This window comes from Vulpes lagopus, chromosome 1 (assembly GCF_018345385.1).
Source record: "Vulpes lagopus strain Blue_001 chromosome 1, ASM1834538v1, whole genome shotgun sequence".
Lineage (NCBI taxonomy): Eukaryota > Metazoa > Chordata > Mammalia > Carnivora > Canidae > Vulpes > Vulpes lagopus.
This window is the reverse complement of record NC_054824.1, coordinates 173,767,693-173,789,449: the sequence shown is the minus strand read 5'-3', so window position 1 is coordinate 173,789,449 and position 21,757 is coordinate 173,767,693. Positions and strand designations below refer to the sequence as shown.

The window sequence follows — 21,757 nt, the reverse complement described above, 5'->3', positions numbered from 1 at the left end:
ATTTTTTTAAATGTAGCTAATGCAACTATGGGACTGAATTTTTAATTTTAACTCTAGTTAACTTAAATCTGAATGTAAGTAGTCACCTGTCCACATAAGGAGCTACTATGCCAAAGAGGGAAGTTTGTTTTTATTTATTTTTTAAAGATTTGAGTGAGAGAGAGAGCAGGGAGAGGGGCAGAAGAAGAGGGAGAAGGGGGAAGAAATCTCAGACTCCCCACTGAGTGGGGAGCCTAAATTGGGGCTTGATCCCAGGACCCCGAGATCATGACCTGAGCCAAAACCAAGAGTTGGCTTTCCAACCAAGTGAGCCATCCAGGCAACTCCCTGAAGAGGGAACTTTTAGATCCAAGAATAACACATCCCTATTTGTCTGCCCATGGTGAGATTTCATGAGGTCTATGTCATTCAAGTATCTGATTTGCTCAGAGCCCAGTGGAGACACAGTCTTATTCTGAAAAAGGCATGATACACAAAATAACTCCCTTCTGGCCTTGACAGATAGCACTTGGACCTGCCAGAGCATTTTAATATCTACAAACTCATAAAAACTCTAAATAGCGCTCAAGCCTGGTCTCTGTCTGAAGTCTATGTGATTAAGACCTTTAAGGAGAGAAAGGGGGAAAAATGTGGAAGATTATCATGCCAATTCATCGTCTCCATTGACACAAAAATGCACACTGTCTAAAATTCTAAGGTATGAGCTTTGCTTCCCTCCCACCAAGTATAATGGGAAACTTCCTGATTTTTGAGGTGAGCCTGTGAGGCTGTGGAGACATTGATTCAAGCCAGTTGACACCAAATCCTAGGAAGAACTTCTCTGCTAAATAATATGCTCATCTCTTTGAATGCAGGTTGATTTGCTGGGTAAAATTAACGAGGCATGAAAAACAAGAGCCCCATCAGATAACACTGCTGTTTTCTTGGAGGGAAGAACAAAGATAGAGTTATTCATGCAAAACGGAGAGATCCTAACCTACAAGAATGAGGTAAATTTGTGACAACTTGAGTTCATCACACAGTGATAGGGATAACAGCTGTAGCCTTACTTATCCTAGTCTTTCAAAACTTGAACTTTTGTCACCACTCTACCCTTTCCCATATGCCACACCCAACTGGATGCCCATTTTACTTCCAAAATATCTCTTGCACTGCTTTCTTGTTTTTATTGCCACTCATTAACACCTAAATTTTCTCTTGGCCAAGAGCACCATGCAGATTCTCATCCGACCTGCTTTCACAAATGATCACGTTGCTTTAATCCAGCGGTTCTCGAAGTGTGGCATCTGCAAACGCAGACAGAGCCCATGTGTTCTCAGCCCTGAGATGTTTCATTTTATCTGCTGCCACTCCTGAGTGACAGCCACACTCACCATTGACTCGTGCCACCCTGCCCCTGCTCTTTCTCTCCCTATCTAGATCATTCCTTGCTCCCTGGCTGCCTGCTGCCATCCTGCCCATCCTTTGAGATGCAGCTCACACTCCGTGAGTCTTTAAATCTTCCCTAACCCCCCACGCAGATGTAAGTTCTCCCCACATAAAATCCTGAGTGCACTTTATGATGCTTGGCTTTGCATTCTGATTTTGCAAACTTCCTATTTACTCAACTACTGTGCCACCTCCCTGAGAACAAGCACCATTTCTTATATAACTTCATCCCCTGGGAATTATTACCCAGGTCAGTGCTTTGGGCAAAACCGTTGATAAAAAAAAAAAATAAGTGGTGAATGATCAGGATTTCTAAAATCTGAGCCAGGATGTTGGAGCGGGTATAGCTTTTCAAACGTTTAATCCCTCCTCATTACAACTCTTCTCATTTACCCCAAAGCTACCAAAAAACAAACACATTCTCCAGGGATTAAAATCTAGCCTCATTCCTAATTTAACCCAAGATTGGATATCTGACCTCACTGACTCATTCAGTGAATTTTTATGAGGGTGGACTATATGCCAGACAATAGTGACAAGACAGAGAGGGTCCTCGTTTACGGACCACACAGCTGACGTCCTAGCAGACAATCAATCAGTACTGAACACATTTAGATACTGAAAGAGCTCTGAAGTATATGCACATAAACGGTGATTTAGCAGGAAATAGTTGATGGCTGGAGTGTATCATACAGGCGCTTAAAGAAAAGGAAGGCCTCTTTGAGGACATGACATTTGAATCAAGACCTCAATGTCAAGCCATAGAAATATCTGGAGCAGAGTACTGAAGGCAGAGGAAACCCAAGGACGAAGGCTCTGGGATAAGAGTTAAGCTTGATGTGTTCAGAAACGAAGGAAGAGGGGGCACCTGGGTGGCTCAGTGTTTGAGCATCTGCCATCAGCTCAGGGCGTGATCCTGGGGTCCTGGGATCGAGTCCCGCATCAGACTCCCTGCATGAAGCCTGCTTCTCCCTCTGCCTGTGTCTCTGCTTCTCTCTCTGTGTCTCTCATGAATAAATAAATAAAATCTTAAAAATAATAATAAATAAAGGAAGGAAGGAAGGAAGGAACAGCACCAGGGCTCTGGAGAGTAGTAGAACTGAGGGTTGCAGAGGGGATGTCAGGGGACAGGGAAGTGTCTTAATGAGGGGGGAAGAGGCATGTTTACTTTTTCACTGTTTTTCCAAAATATGTCCCTACTTCATAAATGCATGGACATGGACTTGCCTCCCCAGGGAATACGTGTCTGCAAAATCCTCTGAGATTTTCAAAGAAAAGAATTAAACATCCAAAGAAGGTAGAAAATTAATTAAGAAGGAAATTACACTTACCATAGGAAATAGCACATACTCTCTGAGGAAATCTTGAGAATCAAACTGATTGTAGTCTCCAAAATCAGCTGAGAAGAAAAGAGGGGGGAGTGGTAGTGTACATTATATGAAATTGAAGATGGAATAAAATAAGAGTAAAATTGCCACATTTATTATTCCTACTTCATCCTATTTCTGCACTATTAAGTGAAAACAGTGCCACGATGTGTTTGATATTGTTACCACTTTCACTTAGCAATACTGTAAATATCAGCATGTGAGCACTGTTATACAATTTTCCAGGAAAAAAAAAAAAACCCAGGGAAATTTGAAAGTGATCCCTAAGCTATTTTAAAAATTTAAAACAAACCTATACTTATGTTTTTGTTAAATACGCATCAACACATATCTTAAGAATATCTGCCAAGGGGACTTTTTAACTCAAGGTTAATTAAGAGAACTGAAGAGCCAAACCCATCTGCATCTTTTCATATATTTGCAGCTGGAAATTCCCCCTGTAAATCACCCTTGGCAAGCAACCTTGCAAATTTTTACACCTCCCAAACAAGTTCCCATATTGCAAGATGCCAGCAACTCTGTTTTGTCCTGTTTTCATCTCACAATGGTATGTCTGAGCACATGCAAAAAAGAATACCATGAGTCCATATCGTCAATCTATAAATGTCTTGCTTCTCATCCTGCTCGCTCTCAAGAAGAAAAGAATCATAACAGCATACAAATTTAATTTCATGTAAAAGATCTGGCATCTAATGGGAGACATGGAACACAAGAGTCCAGACAGAAGGCCAGCGAACAGACACTGCTGAGAACACAAGGATGTACCTACTAACTCATCACATAACGAATGATTGATTAGGGGAGGCGTTCAAGACAGCAAAGGTCAGGTGCTCGGCCTACTTTCAAGTTTACTCATCAGTTATCATATTTTCTCACAACTTATAGCTCTGTGGCTGTGTCTTGCTAACTGCCCCAGAAGGGTTCTTGGGAAAATTATCTTACAAATATTATAGCTGGAGGAGTTTCCCTCACTCCGAATGGCTAGCTTTAAGGACCCAGTGAAAAGGGAAGCCAGGGTTAATTCACCAACTTCCTTTAGCCTGAAAGCTATCACCAGGGTCTTCCAATATCCAGGATTTCTGTAATAAACCTGCTGGTTGAAGAGTGAGAGGGATAAAAAAGAGGGTAATAAAGTGAACAGGAGAGAAAGCTTTTTGAAAGGAGAAAGATGTGATTGGCAGATGAGGGACATAGTGGATCTTCTCTTTATTAAAGGTGTCTTCTTCCGTGTTTTTGAGGATCATTCTGTTATAAATACTAATTGTTCTGTATCATTCTGGGCACTGTTCTTTCCCCTTTTAGTCTTTAAGTGGACAGGTGGGATACAACATATTTTGTGTATTTTCATCCAGAAGGTAACAACAGCAGCTAACTACTGGGAATCGTGTGTCCAGCAAAAATTGTTCAACTGCTAATATCCCAGGATGAAAAAGATCAAGGGAATGCTGCCTCTTTAGATATTACAGAGCCCAAAAAGGGTTCAACATCAGTTCAGAGTCGGGGATGGGAAGTTCAGCTCACAGCTTCTCCAACAACAGTCCACACAGTAAGGACTCGGCGGCTGGGATTCCATTTGGATGGGAACTGACTTTAAGGAAAAAGAAGGACTGCAAAGGACACGAGTTTCTTTTAAAAAATTACATTTTGGGCAGCCCCGGTGGCACAGCGGTTTAGCGCCGCCTGCAGCCCAGGGTGTGATCCTGGAGACCCGGGATCGAGTCCCACATTGGGCTTCCTGCGGGGAGCCTGCTTCTCCCTCGGCCTGTGTCTCTGCCTCTCTCTTCACCCTCTCTGAATGAATAAATAAATAAATCTTTAAAAAAAAATTACATTTTGATCTTTTCACTGTGACTAAAGGCAATTAAGCCACCACTCACTAAAGAGTAATGTAATGTATAAATCTGTGTAAGAATCATGTAATATATGTTACATAAAAATATGTAAAAGTATATGTAACAATTTAGAAAGAAAAAAAATAACTGTCCGATAAGTCTAGGTAGGACAGGTTGAAAGGTAAATGCACTCCACTATGTGTGTGTTGCTTTATATTATAATCGTGCATTTTGTTTTATTTATTTTTGTAAGTAGGCTCCATGCCCAGCATGGGGCTCAACCCAGGGCTCGAACTCATGACTCAGATCAAGACCTGAGCTGATAGCAAGAGTCAGGCTCTTAAGCAACTGAGCCACCCCAGCGCCCCCTACAATTGTACACTTTATTTTTTTTTTTAATTTTTATTTATTTATGATAGGAACACAGTGAGAGAGAGAGGCAGAGACACAGGCAGAGGGAGAAGCAGGCTCCATGCACCGGGAGCCCGACGTGGGATTCGATCCCGGATCTCCAGGATCGCGCCCTGGGCCAAAGGCGGGCGCCAAACCGCTGCGCCACCCAGGGATCCCCAATTGTACACTTTAAATCTCCCTTTAACTGTGTGAGAATAAATTATTCTACAATGTTTAAAGCTATCACACTTGAAACTGATGGGAAAGTCAAAGAGTCATAACATGAAGCCACAAAATATGACCACCATGGGCAGTGGAATCATTCTGAGAAAATGTTCCACAAACCCTGCATGTAGCTTTAATTAAAGGCAGGATGAAAGCTGCTATTTCTTCAAATAAAACTAAAATGATACAAGCATGAATGATTTGCAAACAGCTTTGAGAAATCCACCAGCCTGCCACCAGAAATCACTATTTCTGTTGTTTTTTCTATTTCTGTACTTTTAACATATCTTGAAATGGAAAGTGAGAGTTACTAAGAGATCATTTAAGTAAATTCAGTTTTTCCCTGTGAGAGGCCAGCAACACTGCAGTTGAAGAGAAAAATGGGATTTCACATGCTGGCCATCACGCTCCTTACCTTGCACAGCCAAGCCGGCCAGCCGGATCACCTGTTCCAACGTACACCGCAACCGGCCTTCAAGCACGTCTTTTTTGACTTGCAGGTAATACTGATATCTGTTCATGGGAGCAGAGGAACAAATAACCTTAAAAACACACACTTGAAATATGTTCCCACAGGATCAATGTTTCTAGATGTAAAACTCTGTATACACAGCAGGACATGCAGGCGATGCTGAGAAAGGTCAGTCCTGTGAAAGATGGAATGTGCCCTCTGCCTGTGTTTATCTCTGTGTGATGTGGCAGGTGCCACATCCTGTGCATTCTCAGTTTGAGAGCATTCATCAAATCATCTCATTGTAGGTCAGCAGGATGAATTACTTGATAAGGACCAGTTCTTCATAACAGAGACCGGGAAGGAAAATGCTCTTGCACACCTGGACACCCATGGCAGCAGAGCTGCCAAACCTACATCCAACAGTGGTGCATTCCTAAAAAAAATTATGGAAACATGCCATTTTTTAAGCTCAACAGTTTGGTGGGGTGGATCACAAACAGGCCACATAGTTTGGCATTCTGCTAGTGGATGGGATAAAGTTTTTCAGAGCCAGGCTCACCTGACAGGTCTGTGCCTCACAAAAACCCAACCTGAAGAACATTCCCAAACAGCCAAGTACAGGTAAATAGAGTGTGCCCATGTGCAACATCAAACATCAGAGTGGACCACTGTCCTCAAAAGCCAATACAGTGCATTGTTTCCTTGCCAACAAAACTGTACTTAGAATTACCTAAACATTTATGGGCAGCCCAAGTGGCTCAGCGGTTTAGCGCCGCCTTCAGCCCAGAGCGTGATCCCGGAGACCGGGGATCGAGTCCCACATCGGGCTCCCTGCATGGAGCCTGCTTCTCCCTCTGCCTATGTCTCTGTCTCTCTCCCTCTCTCTGTGTCTCTCATGAATAAATAAATAAAATCTTTAAAAAAAAAATAGAATTACCTAAACATTTAGAAATCTCCTCATCCCCAAATGTTTCTTCCTAGGACTCTCCCCTTCCCTTGACCATACTCTGAAAAACACAGTCACCTCTATAACAGACTTTTCCTAGCCTTAATTCTTAGCAAATGCTAACAACCTTTCTGCTCTGGGTAACCATAACACTCTACTTTTTCTAAATTTGGACATGTCAATCCAGGGAGCTCAAGAGTGATCCAAAGCTCAACTCTTTTAAAGAGAGGCAACCAGCACTGAGAGCTAATTATTGTTGTCTCTACCTTGGCATCATGAATATCATTACATAGCAATCCGATGCCTATTTGAGGGAAGGTCTCGGGTTTTCTGCCTCCTTCCAAAGAGTCTCTGTTTCCTGTCTCCTCTTGGATCTACTGGATGGGGTACAGACAACCATGTCAGTCTCTGGTGGGAAAAACCTATTCTCAAGTCACAAAGACCAACATTGAGTTATTTGAAAATCCTTTTTAGTAAAACCTAGTAGGTAACAGAAAAACAACATGTTCTTCCTACTACCGTCCTACCTGTCCCCTAAAATTATTCATAATCATTTTATAGGCTCCACTACTGGATCAGTCATTGTACTTCCATCCTGGTTCAGGTTTTACTGAGCTTTCTCCCAGGATGAACTAAGGGTGCATCAGATTATACTGTTAGATGTGAATCTGTTATTTATGGCTGTAAAACCCGAGCTCCACTACGGATTAAATCAAGTAATATATACAATAAGTATCTACGTTGATTTTCAGAGACAAGTCCTTGGTATGTGTAGAAAAGCTCTGTGCCCACTCCTGCTCTGAGACTAGCAGACACGGCTCCATTTCACCTAGTTATTATATCCTTAGCTGGTTAGGGGCGTCATGGATTCTAAGTCCTTATATATAAGAACATATGGTTAAAAGTCCTTTGCTGGTTAAATAAAGTAGCAGTGCTGCTGTTTCTGAAAGTGCACAAACAGTAAGGAGGAAATACTAGGTAGGATACTTTTTTTTTTTTAATTTTATTTATTTATTCATGAGAGACAGACAGACAAGGGCGGGGGGCGGGGGGGGGGGCGGGCGGTGCAGAGACACAGGCAGGCTCCATGCAGGGAGCCTGACATGGGACTCGATCCTGGGACTCCAGGATCATGCCCTGGGCCAAAGGCAGGTGCTAAACCGCTGAGCCACCCAGGGATTCCCTAGTAGGATACTTTTAAGGACCTTATGAAATGGAAGGCGCTGCCTGTGGGGGGGTGGGGGGTAGTTTTGGGCAATCATCTGCCATGAAAGTTAAAGCAAAAGTCATAACCTGTCTATTTGTTATGCATAGCAGAGAATCAGAGTAAAGGAACACATGTTGAAGCAGTAATTAAAGAAATACCAAGAGTAAACCAAAAGAGCAAAGGCTAAGAAATCTGGTTTGCTGTGGTTAAAAAATGCCACATGTTATCTTCTGATTCTCTTTCTTCACCTGTCCAAGCTCAGGTACATTCAAGTTTATTTTCAAATGTTTCGCCCCAGGTGAGTCAACACTACAGAAGCGCGGTCCTGCACACTCCTACGATACAAGCGCCTGCTGTTTGTCTGTCTGCTTCTCTCCCATTCCAAGCTGTGCACAGGGTCAGTGTTGAGAATCCCAGGTTCCAACAGAAATGGTTTACGTTAGTGCCTTTGCTTCAAGGAATATGCACCCGGCCAACTGGGAGCAAAGCTCGGGTTTTACAGCCTTAAATAACAGATTCACATCTAACAGTATAATCTGATGCACCCTCTTAGTTCATCCTGGGAGAAAGCTCAGTAAAACCTGAACCAGGATGGAAAACCTGGGCTTCAGAAGCTTACTTCCTTTTTCATGGGGCACAGCACGTTTCCTGTCTGTTCCCTTCCATCAGGGTTCCTCCTCAGCACCGTCTGCCAAGTTCTTCCCTGTTCCCCAGCCTGACTCTCCGTTTTCCTCCAGCATCTGTCTTGTGCCTCTGGGCCAATTCTCAAGGAAACAGGAAAAGCTCCACTCATTCGTGTAAGGTCATTTTCCCTTCAAGAGGCTGGGACCTGCCCGTGAGCCTTTTACAGAAGCTCTTTCATGCTTCTAACCTAGCCAGTTCTTAGGCAGGAGATCACCTCCTTGTGGACATCGAGGCAGGCCAGGGGGTCGTAGGTCAGCAAAAGATCCTCTCGAGTGACAAGAGTTCACTGTGAACTTTGAAGAGGAGCCACCTAGAATCTGAAGACCATACTTCTGAAAGTGGGAGAAGAAGAAAAGAAGGATGAGGAAGTGTTACCTCATCTTATTGCCAGATGATCCTGCTGTGACTTTCTTCAGAAAAGGTAAAGGATATTAAAACCAAACAAACAAAACAACCAAACAACAAAAACAAATGCCACCCCCCGCCCCCCACAATTTCGGTATAGGAAATAATCTTAAGTTTACTGAAGAAATGTGCAATGGGATTCTCAAAAAAGAAAAACAGAACAAACCAGAACACACAATTTCAAGGTAGGAAAAAGTGGTAAAGGTCACCTACCCCTCCTAATCTACAATACCAAATCTCTTCTATATGCCATCCACTCCTTACAATCTTGAGTGTTTTTTTTTTAATTTAATTTAGATAAGGGGGAAGGGGCAGAAGGAGGGGGAGAAGGAGAGAGACAATCCTCAAGCAGACTCCCAACTGAGCAGGGAACCCATCAATCCCAGGACCCCAAGATCATGCATGACCTGAGCTAAAATCAAGAGTTGGCTGCTTAAATGACTGCACCACCCAGACACCACCCCATCCTGAGCAGTTTTGACTTATTTTCTGCTCTCCAAGCCCAGGAGAAACATGGATATCCACATTTATTAAGTACTCCTGTATGCAGATGTTGGATAGATGCGGAGGGACACCCTGGAGAGGTTTACGACTGTCTCTGCCTTGCAGGGATGCTCATCTTCTCTTGAACCACTGATGTCATGGTTCTCTCTAATGTGCTATGAAGGGCTTGATTTCCAAGAACCAAAGAGTAAAGCATTTTAAAAGGTGTTACCCTAGCATTATCTGCCATAGCTAGAGCCTTTGATGGGCTGACACTTCTGGGAATATAATCCACAGGATCCAGCAAAACAATAGTGGTAGTTTTCTTATCCTGCTGGACCCAATTTCATCTATAGCTAACACTTTTATAACATACGGGGCAGTTCTAGAACAGATCCACTCCATTCTAGGCAACAGTGTGTCCCAGCCCACTAGCAAAGAACACCAGGATTGTTCCTGGTCATCAGGTTAGACATAGGCTCCTACGGGACACAAGACTGAGGAGCTGTTGAATGCATAACTCTTTCCCGGAAGCCACCCAGACTACGAGAGAATCTGAACAGCGTTAATGATACACTGCTATTCCCACGTGAGATTGTGGAGATTACGATGTGAGATTGCAGAAATGAGAACGAAATCTGGACCACTTTGGAAATTGGTACATTTTGGCTCAAAAGCCATTTTTGTAAAGTATAATAATTCTATCCTATATGAAGACTAAATTAGAGAATATGAGCTGAAATTCTATTTCTAGAATGTTTGGGTTTTGCTTATTTTTGATTAGAGATTCAATTCTAACGGCAGTAAAATATAACAGTGAATCCTATTTTGGAAACATGCAATTTCACGGAAGTATACTCCACCCTGTCATAGCTCTGGGTGGAGGAGGAAAAAAAAAAAGCACACCAATCTTCATGCCAGGAAAGTAAGTATTTGCCAACTTTCCAAAGGGATCCTCTTTGAAAACCCTAGCTCACAAGGAAAACTTTTTAACATTTTTCATATTCAAAGACCCTGGAAATAGTCCATCTGACTGCTGGGGTCCAATGAATAGTTTTAGGTTAGGATTCTACTCTCCAAGAACTGGTAAATATAATTATGCTTGTTGAATAAAGGTAAAATGTCTATTCTCAAAGTGTTCTGTTTTGTTTTTAATCCATAGAGATTAAAATTCAGGTTTCTCTAGAGAAAACAGAAAAGCTTCCTGATAGTCAGTGCTATTAAATATTATTAACTGGAAACTGATAGATAATATGAGCCAGTTGTTGGATGTCTCATCTATCTGGGATAGTTCCCCTTCAATCTTGAGAAAACAAGTGACTTCTCCATGTTCTTTCTTCCCTCAAGAATTCTGAAAAGGAAGTTTTAAAAAATGCCAGACCGGGTCAAATCAATGGAGTATTCAGTACTTCTGACAGTTTATCAAAGAACTCTTTCAAAATTATACTCTGTAACATTATCCTCAACATTTATAGATGTACTGCTAAGATCTTCAATCTCTCTTTTTGATTTATATATGGGGACTTTAAGCACTTATGCAACTCTGCTCTATTTGCAGGTCTGTGACTGCTTCTCAGATGGAGACATTCCATGTGGTGTCCTGAAAAGTATGGACTGTACTACCACAGAACCACAAATACGACAGGACGAACATAGAGGACGAGTACGTGTTGCTTTTGAAGTATTCCCCACCCCTCCCACAAGTGAAATATTCATTCCAAGTCCAGTTCAGCAGAAGTGCCTCCAACAGAGAAGAGCTGCGAAAGAACAAAAGCCTTAAGAGCTGATCTTGATCATGCTTCTACTCAAGGGCTCAACATTCTCAGCATAAATCACAGGATGGTGAGACAGGAGAGGGGGTGGCCATTATTACTGCTCCAAATGTCTGCTCTCCATGAAGCCTCCCCTCCGCCCACCTACCTCATCAACTCTGTAACTAGGCTTTGGGGTCAATGGAATGGGGGTGGAGGTGACACGTGCCTCCCCTGAGTAGAAGGCTTCCAAGTCATCTGTTTCTCTTTGCCCTGAGACCTGCTGTGTCCAATGAGGACTGCCGCTCAGTTGGCCTGAGCTCCAGGGAAAAAAGGCAGTGGACACAGTAGACACGTAAGTCAGGCAAGACACAGGCCTTTGTTTCTGAAGGCCAAAGAGATCCATGGGTCATGCACTGTCACGGCATGATTAAGCCTAAGCTACTTGACAAAGGAAAGATTTCAAAAATCCAAGTCCTACCCTTTTGTTTTTATAGAAGGAAACTGTGTGGAGGAAGAAGAATGACTGGCCCAAGGTAGCACTGTCCTTGTGGTCAGGGCCAGACAGACCAGAGCTTGGAGCTCTCCTTCCGCACAGCAACCACACAAATAGTAAGAGTGGGATCTGATTCTCAGCCACTGCAGGCAAGTCATCGTTCCCATTGAAGTCCAAAAATAAAAACATATGCTACCTGGTGATATTTATGATCCAGAGGTCTCTAAGGAAAGGCTTTCATAACCAAGCACCCTTCCTCCCCATCAGGTTGTATGTGTCACAGCATGAGACAGACACTGACATGAGGAGCTTTTCTGTAAAAACATATTATAGGACAGTCCTAAGTGGATTCAGATCTGGTTTTTTGTCCCAGCAGTAGTCTCTGGGAAATTTCACTTTCCTCCTCCAGAGATAGATGGAGGCAAAGAAGATGGAGCTGTGCATTCTAATGGCTCGTTAACAACAGTATAAGACCCACAGAGAGACAAAGTAAAACCCAGAGAGCAGGGTCCCTACCTAGGAGAGGCTAGGCTCTAGCCAGAAGTGGGCCTAGATGGACCTTAGGGCTGTGTATTTCCAATGGCAGATTTTTTTTTTAAAGCAAACTACAGTTCATCCTCAGTGTCACACACACTCTTTACTGACTCTTGCACTGAGACAAGGTACTTCTATACTATGGATCGTAAGAAAGTTATCTAGACTTCATTCTGTTGCTAGCTTACTTAATAACACCTGATGAGTTGTATGATTGGCACATATCACCCATGCATTACTCTTTTTTCACCCCCACTGCCCAAGGAGATCTGAGAGAGAAAGAAAATGCTTTCTCATAGTTAAAAATAGGTTAGTGAAAGCATTCTGTAAGCTGTAACTATCGACCTGTAGTACCACTGTTATTACCAGACAGCTCCTGTCTGCCTCTCCCTTCTCTACAGGTCAAGGTTAGTCAAACCAGCTTATCTTTTCCCATGTGTGTAGTCAGTGGAGATGTGACAACTTAGAGCAGAGGGGAGCATATTAATGCCATCCTTACGTTCTTCAATCCGTGAAGGTTTTCCATCAACTACTGGAGCAGGAGTGCAACAGAGAGAAAGATGGGTTGTTTGTTATTGTTATTATGAAGGCAAGTGTTTCCTCACTAGAAAACTTCCTTTGCAATCATCCACATCAGACTAATCTTGCTAGAATGTACTGGAACCCAGCTCTCCCAGGACAGTGCAGTATGTACCAAAGCACAAGCATTGCTTTCTGGTTGACATTACATTGGGCAAGTAGGAAATAAATGTCCAAGTTTCTCTACTATAAAAGACAAAAAAAAAAAAAAAAAGAGGGGACTGAGGACAAGCTGTCCTAGAATTCTGGGGTACAGAACAGCAAAGGAACGTAATTTTAACACTGAGATTGACAGAGATACCAACAAGAGAGAAAGAGCACATTCCATCCATTCCAAAGGGTGTTCACAACTGTAAATCCAGATAATGGGCAGGGTGGCCCACCCTGTTCTCTGTCTGCTAGGACCAGATAAACAGGACGGACACAGGAATGCGCCCAGATAAACCTGAATGCCTCCCTCCCTCTGTCCCTCTATCCTCAAAAACCCTTAGAAGATTTCAGTTTATGATTATTCAAGTATAATAATGTGTTTGAGACCTGACCCATGCACTATCTGAAAGTTTTTATACTTAATGAACGTTCAAGTTGACAGTCAATTAAAACTCTGCATTGTCAAGCCTACTACAAAGCCAACACTCCTGCAACTGTGCAAAATTGAAAAAACCCAATGGGGGAGGCATGGCTAACACTATAACTTGACAAAGATAACCTTAAAAGGGAAAGTTTTTGTCCTAGCCTTTTCACACCACAAGCCAATACATGTGCATGCATGAAAATACAAACACGTGCATATACTCAAACACACTCAGACAAGACTGTCTTGGGAAAGATTCAATTCCAGAAGTTTTCAACGTTCATGGATCGATACCCTGTTTTGCCACTGACGCCTAACTTCTTATCGAGACTCCTTAGGAGTCTCATGAGTCAAAGGATTGCAATTCTTTCCTAAAAAGGATAATGTTTGTTGAAATGCACACAAACACACACAGGCCTTAACTACGAGTGAAAAAAAGGCCAATGATAGCAAGGTGTTGCAAAAGAGAAAAGCATGCCACAACCTGATCCTTGCTTTCTGCTCTTGAACTCCTGCATTAATTATAACAAATTACAGGGAATCCAAGTACAGTTTATAAGTACAATAAACTCCCTAATAATAGCCTATAATTTAATCAAGGGTTCTCTTTAAAAAAGAAAAACTCCTTCTCTACAATACAACATCATAGAGGGAGAGAGACTATCCTGACACTACTTTCTGCCACACTCTATGCTAGTAGGTACAGATTCCTTCATGACAATCCCAATGATAGGATTTAAAAGAGCTAGATAGGTTTCACTGCTGTGGGCTGTGATGCCCTGAACTAGGAAAACATAACAGAAGTAGAAATACCTAGTCTTGAAAGAAAATACAGTCCTAGAGCATGTGATGTTAAAATAGAATCTGAGTCTGTTTTGCTCTGTCTTAAAAATCTCCAATGGCTTGGAAAACAGTTTGGCAGTTCCTCAAAAAGTTAATTATGGAGTTATCATATGACCCAGCAATTCCACTCCTAGGTGGATCCCCAAGAGAACTGAGAATGCATGTTCACACAGAAACTCGTACACAAATAGCAGCATTATTTATAATGGTCCAAAAGAGGAAACAACCCAAATGTCCATCAACTTATGAATGGATAGACAAAATGCCATCTGTCCATCTGTCCATACGATGGCATAGGATTTAGTCACAGAAAGGATTGAGGTACTGATACTGCTACCACGTGAATGGATTATGAAAACATTAAGTGAAAGATGACACACAAAAAGGTCATATGTTGGATGCTTCCATTTATACGAAATGTCCAGGATAGGCAAATCCATAGACAGAAAGTAGATTAGTGGTCGTCAGAGGCTAAGAGAAGAGAGGCGGGGGCAAGAAAGTGTTCTGAAATTAGATCCTGCCAATGGTTGCACAATGTTGTGATTATACGAAGAACCACTTAATGGTATACTGTAAAATAGTTAAAATATTACATGTTATGTGAAGTGAATTTTATCTCAACCAAATAAAACCTCCAACTGCCTTAGTTGGGAAAAAGTTCACACTTCTGATATGGTATAGAGGCTCCTCATGATCCACTCAGGACTCCTTCCCTTCTGACTTCACATCTCCCTACATGCCACACACCTGAACTGTAATCGGTGTACTATGCTTCCCCACCATGTTCCTTTACGCCTCCTTCCTGTTTCTGCTGACAGTCCTTGCCCATCCTCCTCCATTTGTACAATCACCTATTCATCCTTTAAAGCTCAGTTGAAATTGATCTGTTTTCATCAGCTTCCCAAACCTCAGCCAGTAAATGGAGCCTTCCCCAGCCCCTGCAGCACTTCACCCAGGACTCTCCTGCAATGTCATCTGTACCTCCCCCAGTCCACCATAACCTCCTCCCAGACTGGAGACGGGATCCTATAATTTGATGTCAGTACCTGGCACTAAGTACATACTCAATAAACATTTCTGAGTAGATGAAATGCTAACAGGAGAACTCATACAGAGGGAGGGAGATTGATCACCTCATAGTAAGATTATGAGATGTTCTTTCTATAGTACAAAAGAGGCAACGAGAAGTTTCAAACATGTAACCCATCATGCCATCATGCACTAAGCAGAAAGCCTTGAACTTCTGCTTTTAGACAAAGGGGGGAAAATTCCTTCAAAGATCCAGGAAAGCCAACACAATATTGAAGGAGAGCAAATCTGGAAAAATGACACTACCCAATTTCAAGACATGATAAAGACACAGACAAGAAAATGTAGTATCAGGGAAAAAATAAACAAATAGACCAACAGAAGAGGGAGTCTGGATATAAACCTTTATAGAGTCAGCTGATCTTTCACAAAGGGGCAAAGGCAATACAATGGAACAAAGATAATCAACCTCTTTATCAAATGGTGTTGGCATAATTGTGGATCACATACCAAAACAAATTAAAAAAAAAAAACAAAAAAACCCTAAACAACAACAACAAAAAATTGAAATGACCTTGCACCCTTCACAAAAATTAATTCAAAACGAATGACAGATCTAAATGCAAAATGTAAAACCATAAGAATCCTAGAAGATAATGGGAAAAAATCTGATGACTATGGATATGGCAATGACATTTCAGATACAACACCAAAGACACAATTAATGAAGGAAATTACTGGCTTTGTTAAAATGTAAAACTCTGTTCTGCAAAAAGCAACGTCAAAGAAAATAAGAAGACCAGCTACAGCCTGGGAGAAACCATTTACGAAAGATACATCTGATAAAGGACTGATCCAAAATATACGAAGAGCTCTTAAAACTCAACCCAATTAAAAAATGGGCCAAAGATCTTAGTGGACACTTCATCAAAGAAAATAAGTAGATAGCAAAGGAATACATGAAAAGATACTCCACATCATGTCATGAGGGAAAGGCAAATTAAGACAACGAGATACCACTACACAACTATTAGAATGGCTAAAATCCAGAACACTGACAACCAAATGCTGGCAAGGATGTGGAGCAATAAGAACTCTCATTCACGGCTGTGGGAATGCAAAATGGTACAGCCACTTCAGAAGACAGTTTGGTGGTTTCTTAAACTAAACATACGCTTACCATATGATCCAGCAATCATGCTCCTTGGTATTCACTCAGAGGAGTTGAAAACTTCTGTCCATATAAAAACCTGCACAGAGATGTTCCCAGCAGCTTTATCCATAATTTCCAAGACTTGAGAGCAATCAAGAAGTCCTTCAGTAGGTGACTGGATAAACACACGGTGGCACATCCAGACAATAGAATATTATTTGGCACCAAAAAGAAATGGGCTATCAAGCCACGAAAAGACATGGAGGAACCTTAAATGTCTATTGCTAAGTGAAACAAATATAAAAAGTCTACACGCTGTCTGACTCCAACTACATGACATTCTAGGAAAGGCAAACCTATGAAGACACTAAAAAGAACAGTGGTTGCGGAAGGGAAGATGAATAGGCAGAGAGCCCAGACTCGCAGGGTAGTAAAAATACTCTATATGATACTATAATGATGGATACATGTCATTATACATTTGTCCAAATCCATAGGATACACAACACAAAGAGTGAACCCCCTACGGTCAACTATGGCCTCTGGGTGATGATGATGTATCATTCTCGGTAAAGATACTGATGAGTGATGCTGATATTGGTGGAGACTAAGCATGTATGAGGACAGGGGGGTATACGGGAAATCTCTGTATCTTCCTCTCAATTTTGTTGTAAATCTAAACCTGCTCTAAAAAAGAATCTTACCAAGCAACAACAACAACACGCACACACAACTTATTCAGTGTGGACCATTTGTTTACGTGTTGATGATTTACACTGCTTTCTGAGCTACCAAGTAGCAAAGAAGGAACTCAGGCCTGAATCACAGTCAAGGACCAACAACAGCAAGAAATAAACCCTCATGGAGGTAAACCAGAAGAGACTCTTAACTCTAGGAAACAAACTGAGGGTTGCTTGAGGGGAGGTGGGTGGGGGATGGGGTAACTGGGTGACAGGCGTTAAGGAGGGCATGTGATGTCATGAGAACTGGGTGTTACATGCAAATGATGAACCATCAAATTTTACCCCCCAAACGAATAATACAGTATATGTTCGTGAGATTGAATTTATTATTTATTTTATTTATTTTTTAAGAGTCTACTATTTATTCATGAGAGACACAGAGAGGCAGAGACACAGGCAGAGGGGGAAGCAGGCTCCATGCAGGGAGCCCGATGTGGGACCCGATCCCAAGACTCCAGGATCACGCCCTGGGCTAAAAGCAGATGCTCAACCACTGAGCCACCCAGGCATCCCACAAAATTGAATTCAAATCAAGAATTTAAAAAAAAGAAAAAAAAAAAGAAAGTAACCCTCATGGTGGGCAAAAACAACAAGGGTCCCTGCAGACTAGCATGACAAAACCACTCCTCTACATTGCCACTGTAAAATATGGAGCCTTATCCCTCTGATACTAGGAATAAGTATGTCTTGACTCATCAGTTCAAACTATATACCTGCCTGCCTCGAAAATCATATGTTCATAATATTACCTATAACTCCACTGTGGGAAAAGGGAGCTTAAATTACAGCTGTAAGTTGGGTGAGTCAACTTTCCAAAAATCTGTCTTCCTGGTAAAGAGCCAGGATTGTGGCTAAGAAGTTGACATGAATCCTTAAAAATTTGGTGAGCTAGCAGACGGAAGAGTAGGGCTGTTGTTAGCTCTCTGCCTGTTCTGAAGGAGAAAATAAATGACAATCAATGAACATGAGGCGAGAGGATCATCTCTGTGGATGGTCATGAGCTCTTCCTTATAGTCCCTAATTAAAGATAGCGCCAACATTCTCAAAAGTGACAACTGCCAAAGAAGCTAATTCTTCCCTCAATGCAGCAATGTCCCAGAAGTGAGCAGGAGATACTATGTATGGGCTTAATAAATATTTGGTGAATGAATGATGGAATGAAAGTAATTAATTACTTTCTGTAATTAATTAGAGATCATAGATCTCTAGGGATCTAGAGAAATAGAAGAGAGAAATAGAAGTTCCCAGCCTATAGCTAGACACACAGAGTATCTCTGATCATTACTGTTGACCAGGAAGCTCAGGATGGATACAGATGAATGGGAAGACCATCGGATACTAGCATTCTATCTTCTTCAACCCAATTTCCTACCATCACAGCAGGTCAGCACAAAGTGGAGGCTGTCCTTTGCTCTTAGAAATGGAATTATTTTTTTTCAAAGATTTTATTTATTTATTCATGAGAGACACACAGAGAGAAGCAGAGACATAGGCAGAGGGAGAAGCAGGCTCCCTGCAAGAAGCCTGATGTGGGACTGGATCCGGGACCTCAGGATCATGCCATGAGCCAAAGGCAGAGGCTCAACTGCTGAGTCACACAGGCGTCCCCAGAAATGGAATTAATACAATGGAATAATAATTAGCCATCAAAAAAAATGAAATCTTGCCATTTGCAAGGATGTGGAAGGAACTAGAAGGTATTACGGAATCAGTAAATTCTACCTCTGAAACCAATAATACATTATGTGTTAATTAACTGAATTTAAATAAAATTTTTAAAAAAAGGAATGTGCCAGTCGACCCAACTCACATACCTGGTGGACTCCAGAAACCACCTCAGATTCTATATTATCCAAAAGGCAAGTGATAAGTCAGGCCAAGGGAACACCTTGCAGCTGTGGGGACTCTCTCATCTAAGGTAAGTGTTAGAAGGAAATGATCTGTCATTGATCATGGTATTTTTCCTGCCTGCCTTCATTTCTGTCTAGAGTTAGCCCAGTCTGGGCTCTGACCTCTCAGTACTCTGCAAACATCACCTCCTACACATCCCTCCCACCAGCATCCCTGTCATCAAAACCATGGCCCCACACAGGTTTTGTCCCTATGAGCTAGCCAAGTCTAATTTTATACTCTGGTTACGGTTTCTACTTATTGGCCAATTTAAATTTTATTTTTTTTAAGATTTTATTTATTTATTCATGAGAGACACACAGAGAGAGAGAGAGAGAGAGAGAGAGAGAGGCAGAGACACAGGCAGAGGGAGAAGCAGGCTCCATGCAAGGAGCCTGATGTGGGACTTGATCCCTGGTCTCCAGGACCACACCCTAGGCTGAAGGCAGCACTAAACCACTGAGCCACCTGGGCTGCCCCTAACTGAAATTTTAAATGTGTCTAATCATTGGGCTTTTAGGTTTCTGTACTTCAACTCTGCAGGTACCCATGGGCTCTCTTAGTCACTTCATGCACATTTTCTCATAGTCATGGCTTAAAAACGTCTGAGTACTAAAAGAGTGACCCATATTAAAGTATATTTAAAAACACTGACAGAGAAACACACATACATATACAAGCTAGATGGGAAATTCATCAGAAATAGCAAAAGAGCTACTTTTACCAAGAAGTCAGAAATACAGGAGATCCCTTGAGATCCTACTGGATGACATTTATTTCCACATTATGTACCCTACTCTGAGACAACTGCCCAGCCCATCCCACTTTGAATCTGGCCAATAAGATTCATGTTCAACCTCTCATGAACCACAGCTCTTCAGTGTCCCAGATTTTATATATTGCTAATGATGACAGGCTCACCCCTTTCCACTGAGCCCATAAGTAACCCTGAAGTCAGTAACCACCCCTCTTTGTTTAATAATTCACAGATACAGTAGATGATTTGAGACTCAGGAACCTGTGCAAAAAGCATTACGATCATTTACTGACTCAGAGAAGCGCAGTGGGTAAAAAGAATGCTTCTTTGGAAGCGAGCCACCCACATAGTTGGCATAAAACAATATTGGACTCAGCAGCAAAACAAAAACCCCAAATCACCTAAACTCCAGGTATTGCACAATATAAAGCTTTTCCCCAGCCACTGAACTAGAATATTTCATTCTATCTTCTTTGTTGCCACTGGATTTTGTAACTAACATAGTTTGATTAGGCAATTTGTTTAATTATGAATATCTACTTTCCTTGGCTATTTTAAAAGCTTGTTTTGTTTCTCTTTGTATTTGCCCTCAACATCTAGCATACAGTAGGTCTTCACTGTACGTTTACATCAGAGCAAGACAGGAGGACACCTATATGTGACGTGGCCTTCCTTCAAAGCCAACTAATTACAGAATGGCTGAAAGAAACTCTACATTGTTGCTAGGTTATACTCTGAAAGAAATAATAAAAATAAAAATATCCCACATGTCTATTAAAAGCTTTAGAGCCTTGAAATCTCCACAACTGAAATCATAATCAATTTCTCTAGATGTTAAATCAGAAGATTCAAATGATCCTTCATTATAATGGTGGCTTAGATTCACAACACTGTTTTCCAAGTGTTCTTAGGTGCAGTAGTTCATGTCATTTCATATTCACAGAAACTCTCAAAGATGGTCACATGTTTTGCATTTACCCATGAGGAAATGCAAGCTCAGAGAGGCAAGGTGACTTGCCAGGTCTTCTAATTTTATAGGCAAGTGCCCTTTTATTACAATGCTGTGCCTGTGTAGTCAACTGGCATGGTCTGTCATTTCTGTAGATCTGGAGTATAAATGTGAAAGGAAACATTGGAAGGATGAAAAAAAAAAAAACTACAGAAAGTTGTAAACACAAGACAACATGAATCCAGGGACCAGGGACCATTTACTGAATTTTTGCAGCTGGAAATGAATGCTCTTCTTCTGCAGAATCTTCAAAAGCAGCTGAGGGTATCAAATGTAGCAGCAACTGCCAAAGATAAAATACCAAACCAGCAAACATCTCACTGCCCAAGAATCTAGCATCTTCCTATGCTGTTATGTCTGCCAAAATTGTGCTTGACATTTTCAGGCATGGAAATGTCTGTCTACAATTCTTCCTTTCAACCCTCATCTAGGGCTCTAGGATTAAAGGACTAGATAGAGATACTCCTTTTGTTGGATGCAATTTAAGAAATACTTCTGGATGCCCTTTCTTCTTTTAGAGTATGGTTTTCTAACTGCCCCAGTCCCTTTTAAAGGCAATCTTTAACACCCTACTCCCCAAACACATTGTAAACTTAAAGGTAGAAAATGTCATTTCCTAGAAAAGAAAATGATGATCTACAGAGACAACAGACTACATACAGGTGGAAAGAAGCCCTTTGTTTAGGTATGAGGACAAAGACGGGGGATTGTCTAGCCAAGAACTGTAATTGGCACATCAGAGAAAATTCGTTTCTTCCATTTCATGGAGAAGGGTGCTATAAATACACTTCGCCTTTTCATTCTAAGTTTAAGAATTTAAAACTAACTCGGTATAGCAGCACATCAAAAGTCTTTTTAGGAACCAAGAATTCACTGGGGCATAAATCTAAGAAAGGGTGCCAGTTCTGGACATCCAGTGGCTAAACTGGGCACCCATGGTGGGTATATAACTCC

The 21,757-nt window shown here is 41.6% G+C and overlaps 1 protein-coding gene across 2 annotated transcripts in view; it reads right to left on the bottom strand.

Annotated features, from left to right (window-relative positions):
- The window catches only part of PTPN14 (protein tyrosine phosphatase non-receptor type 14), a 176,969-nt gene that overhangs the window by 50,555 nt on the left and 104,657 nt on the right, over positions 1–21,757 (bottom strand). For both annotated transcript variants that reach the window (XM_041756603.1, XM_041756597.1), the window contains exons 4-5: positions 5,682–5,779; positions 2,760–2,827 (exon numbers count right to left, since the gene is read on the bottom strand). In XM_041756603.1, the coding sequence (XP_041612537.1) occupies positions 2,760–2,827; positions 5,682–5,779 (166 nt within the window). The remainder of the gene's footprint in view (positions 1–2,759; positions 2,828–5,681; positions 5,780–21,757) is intronic.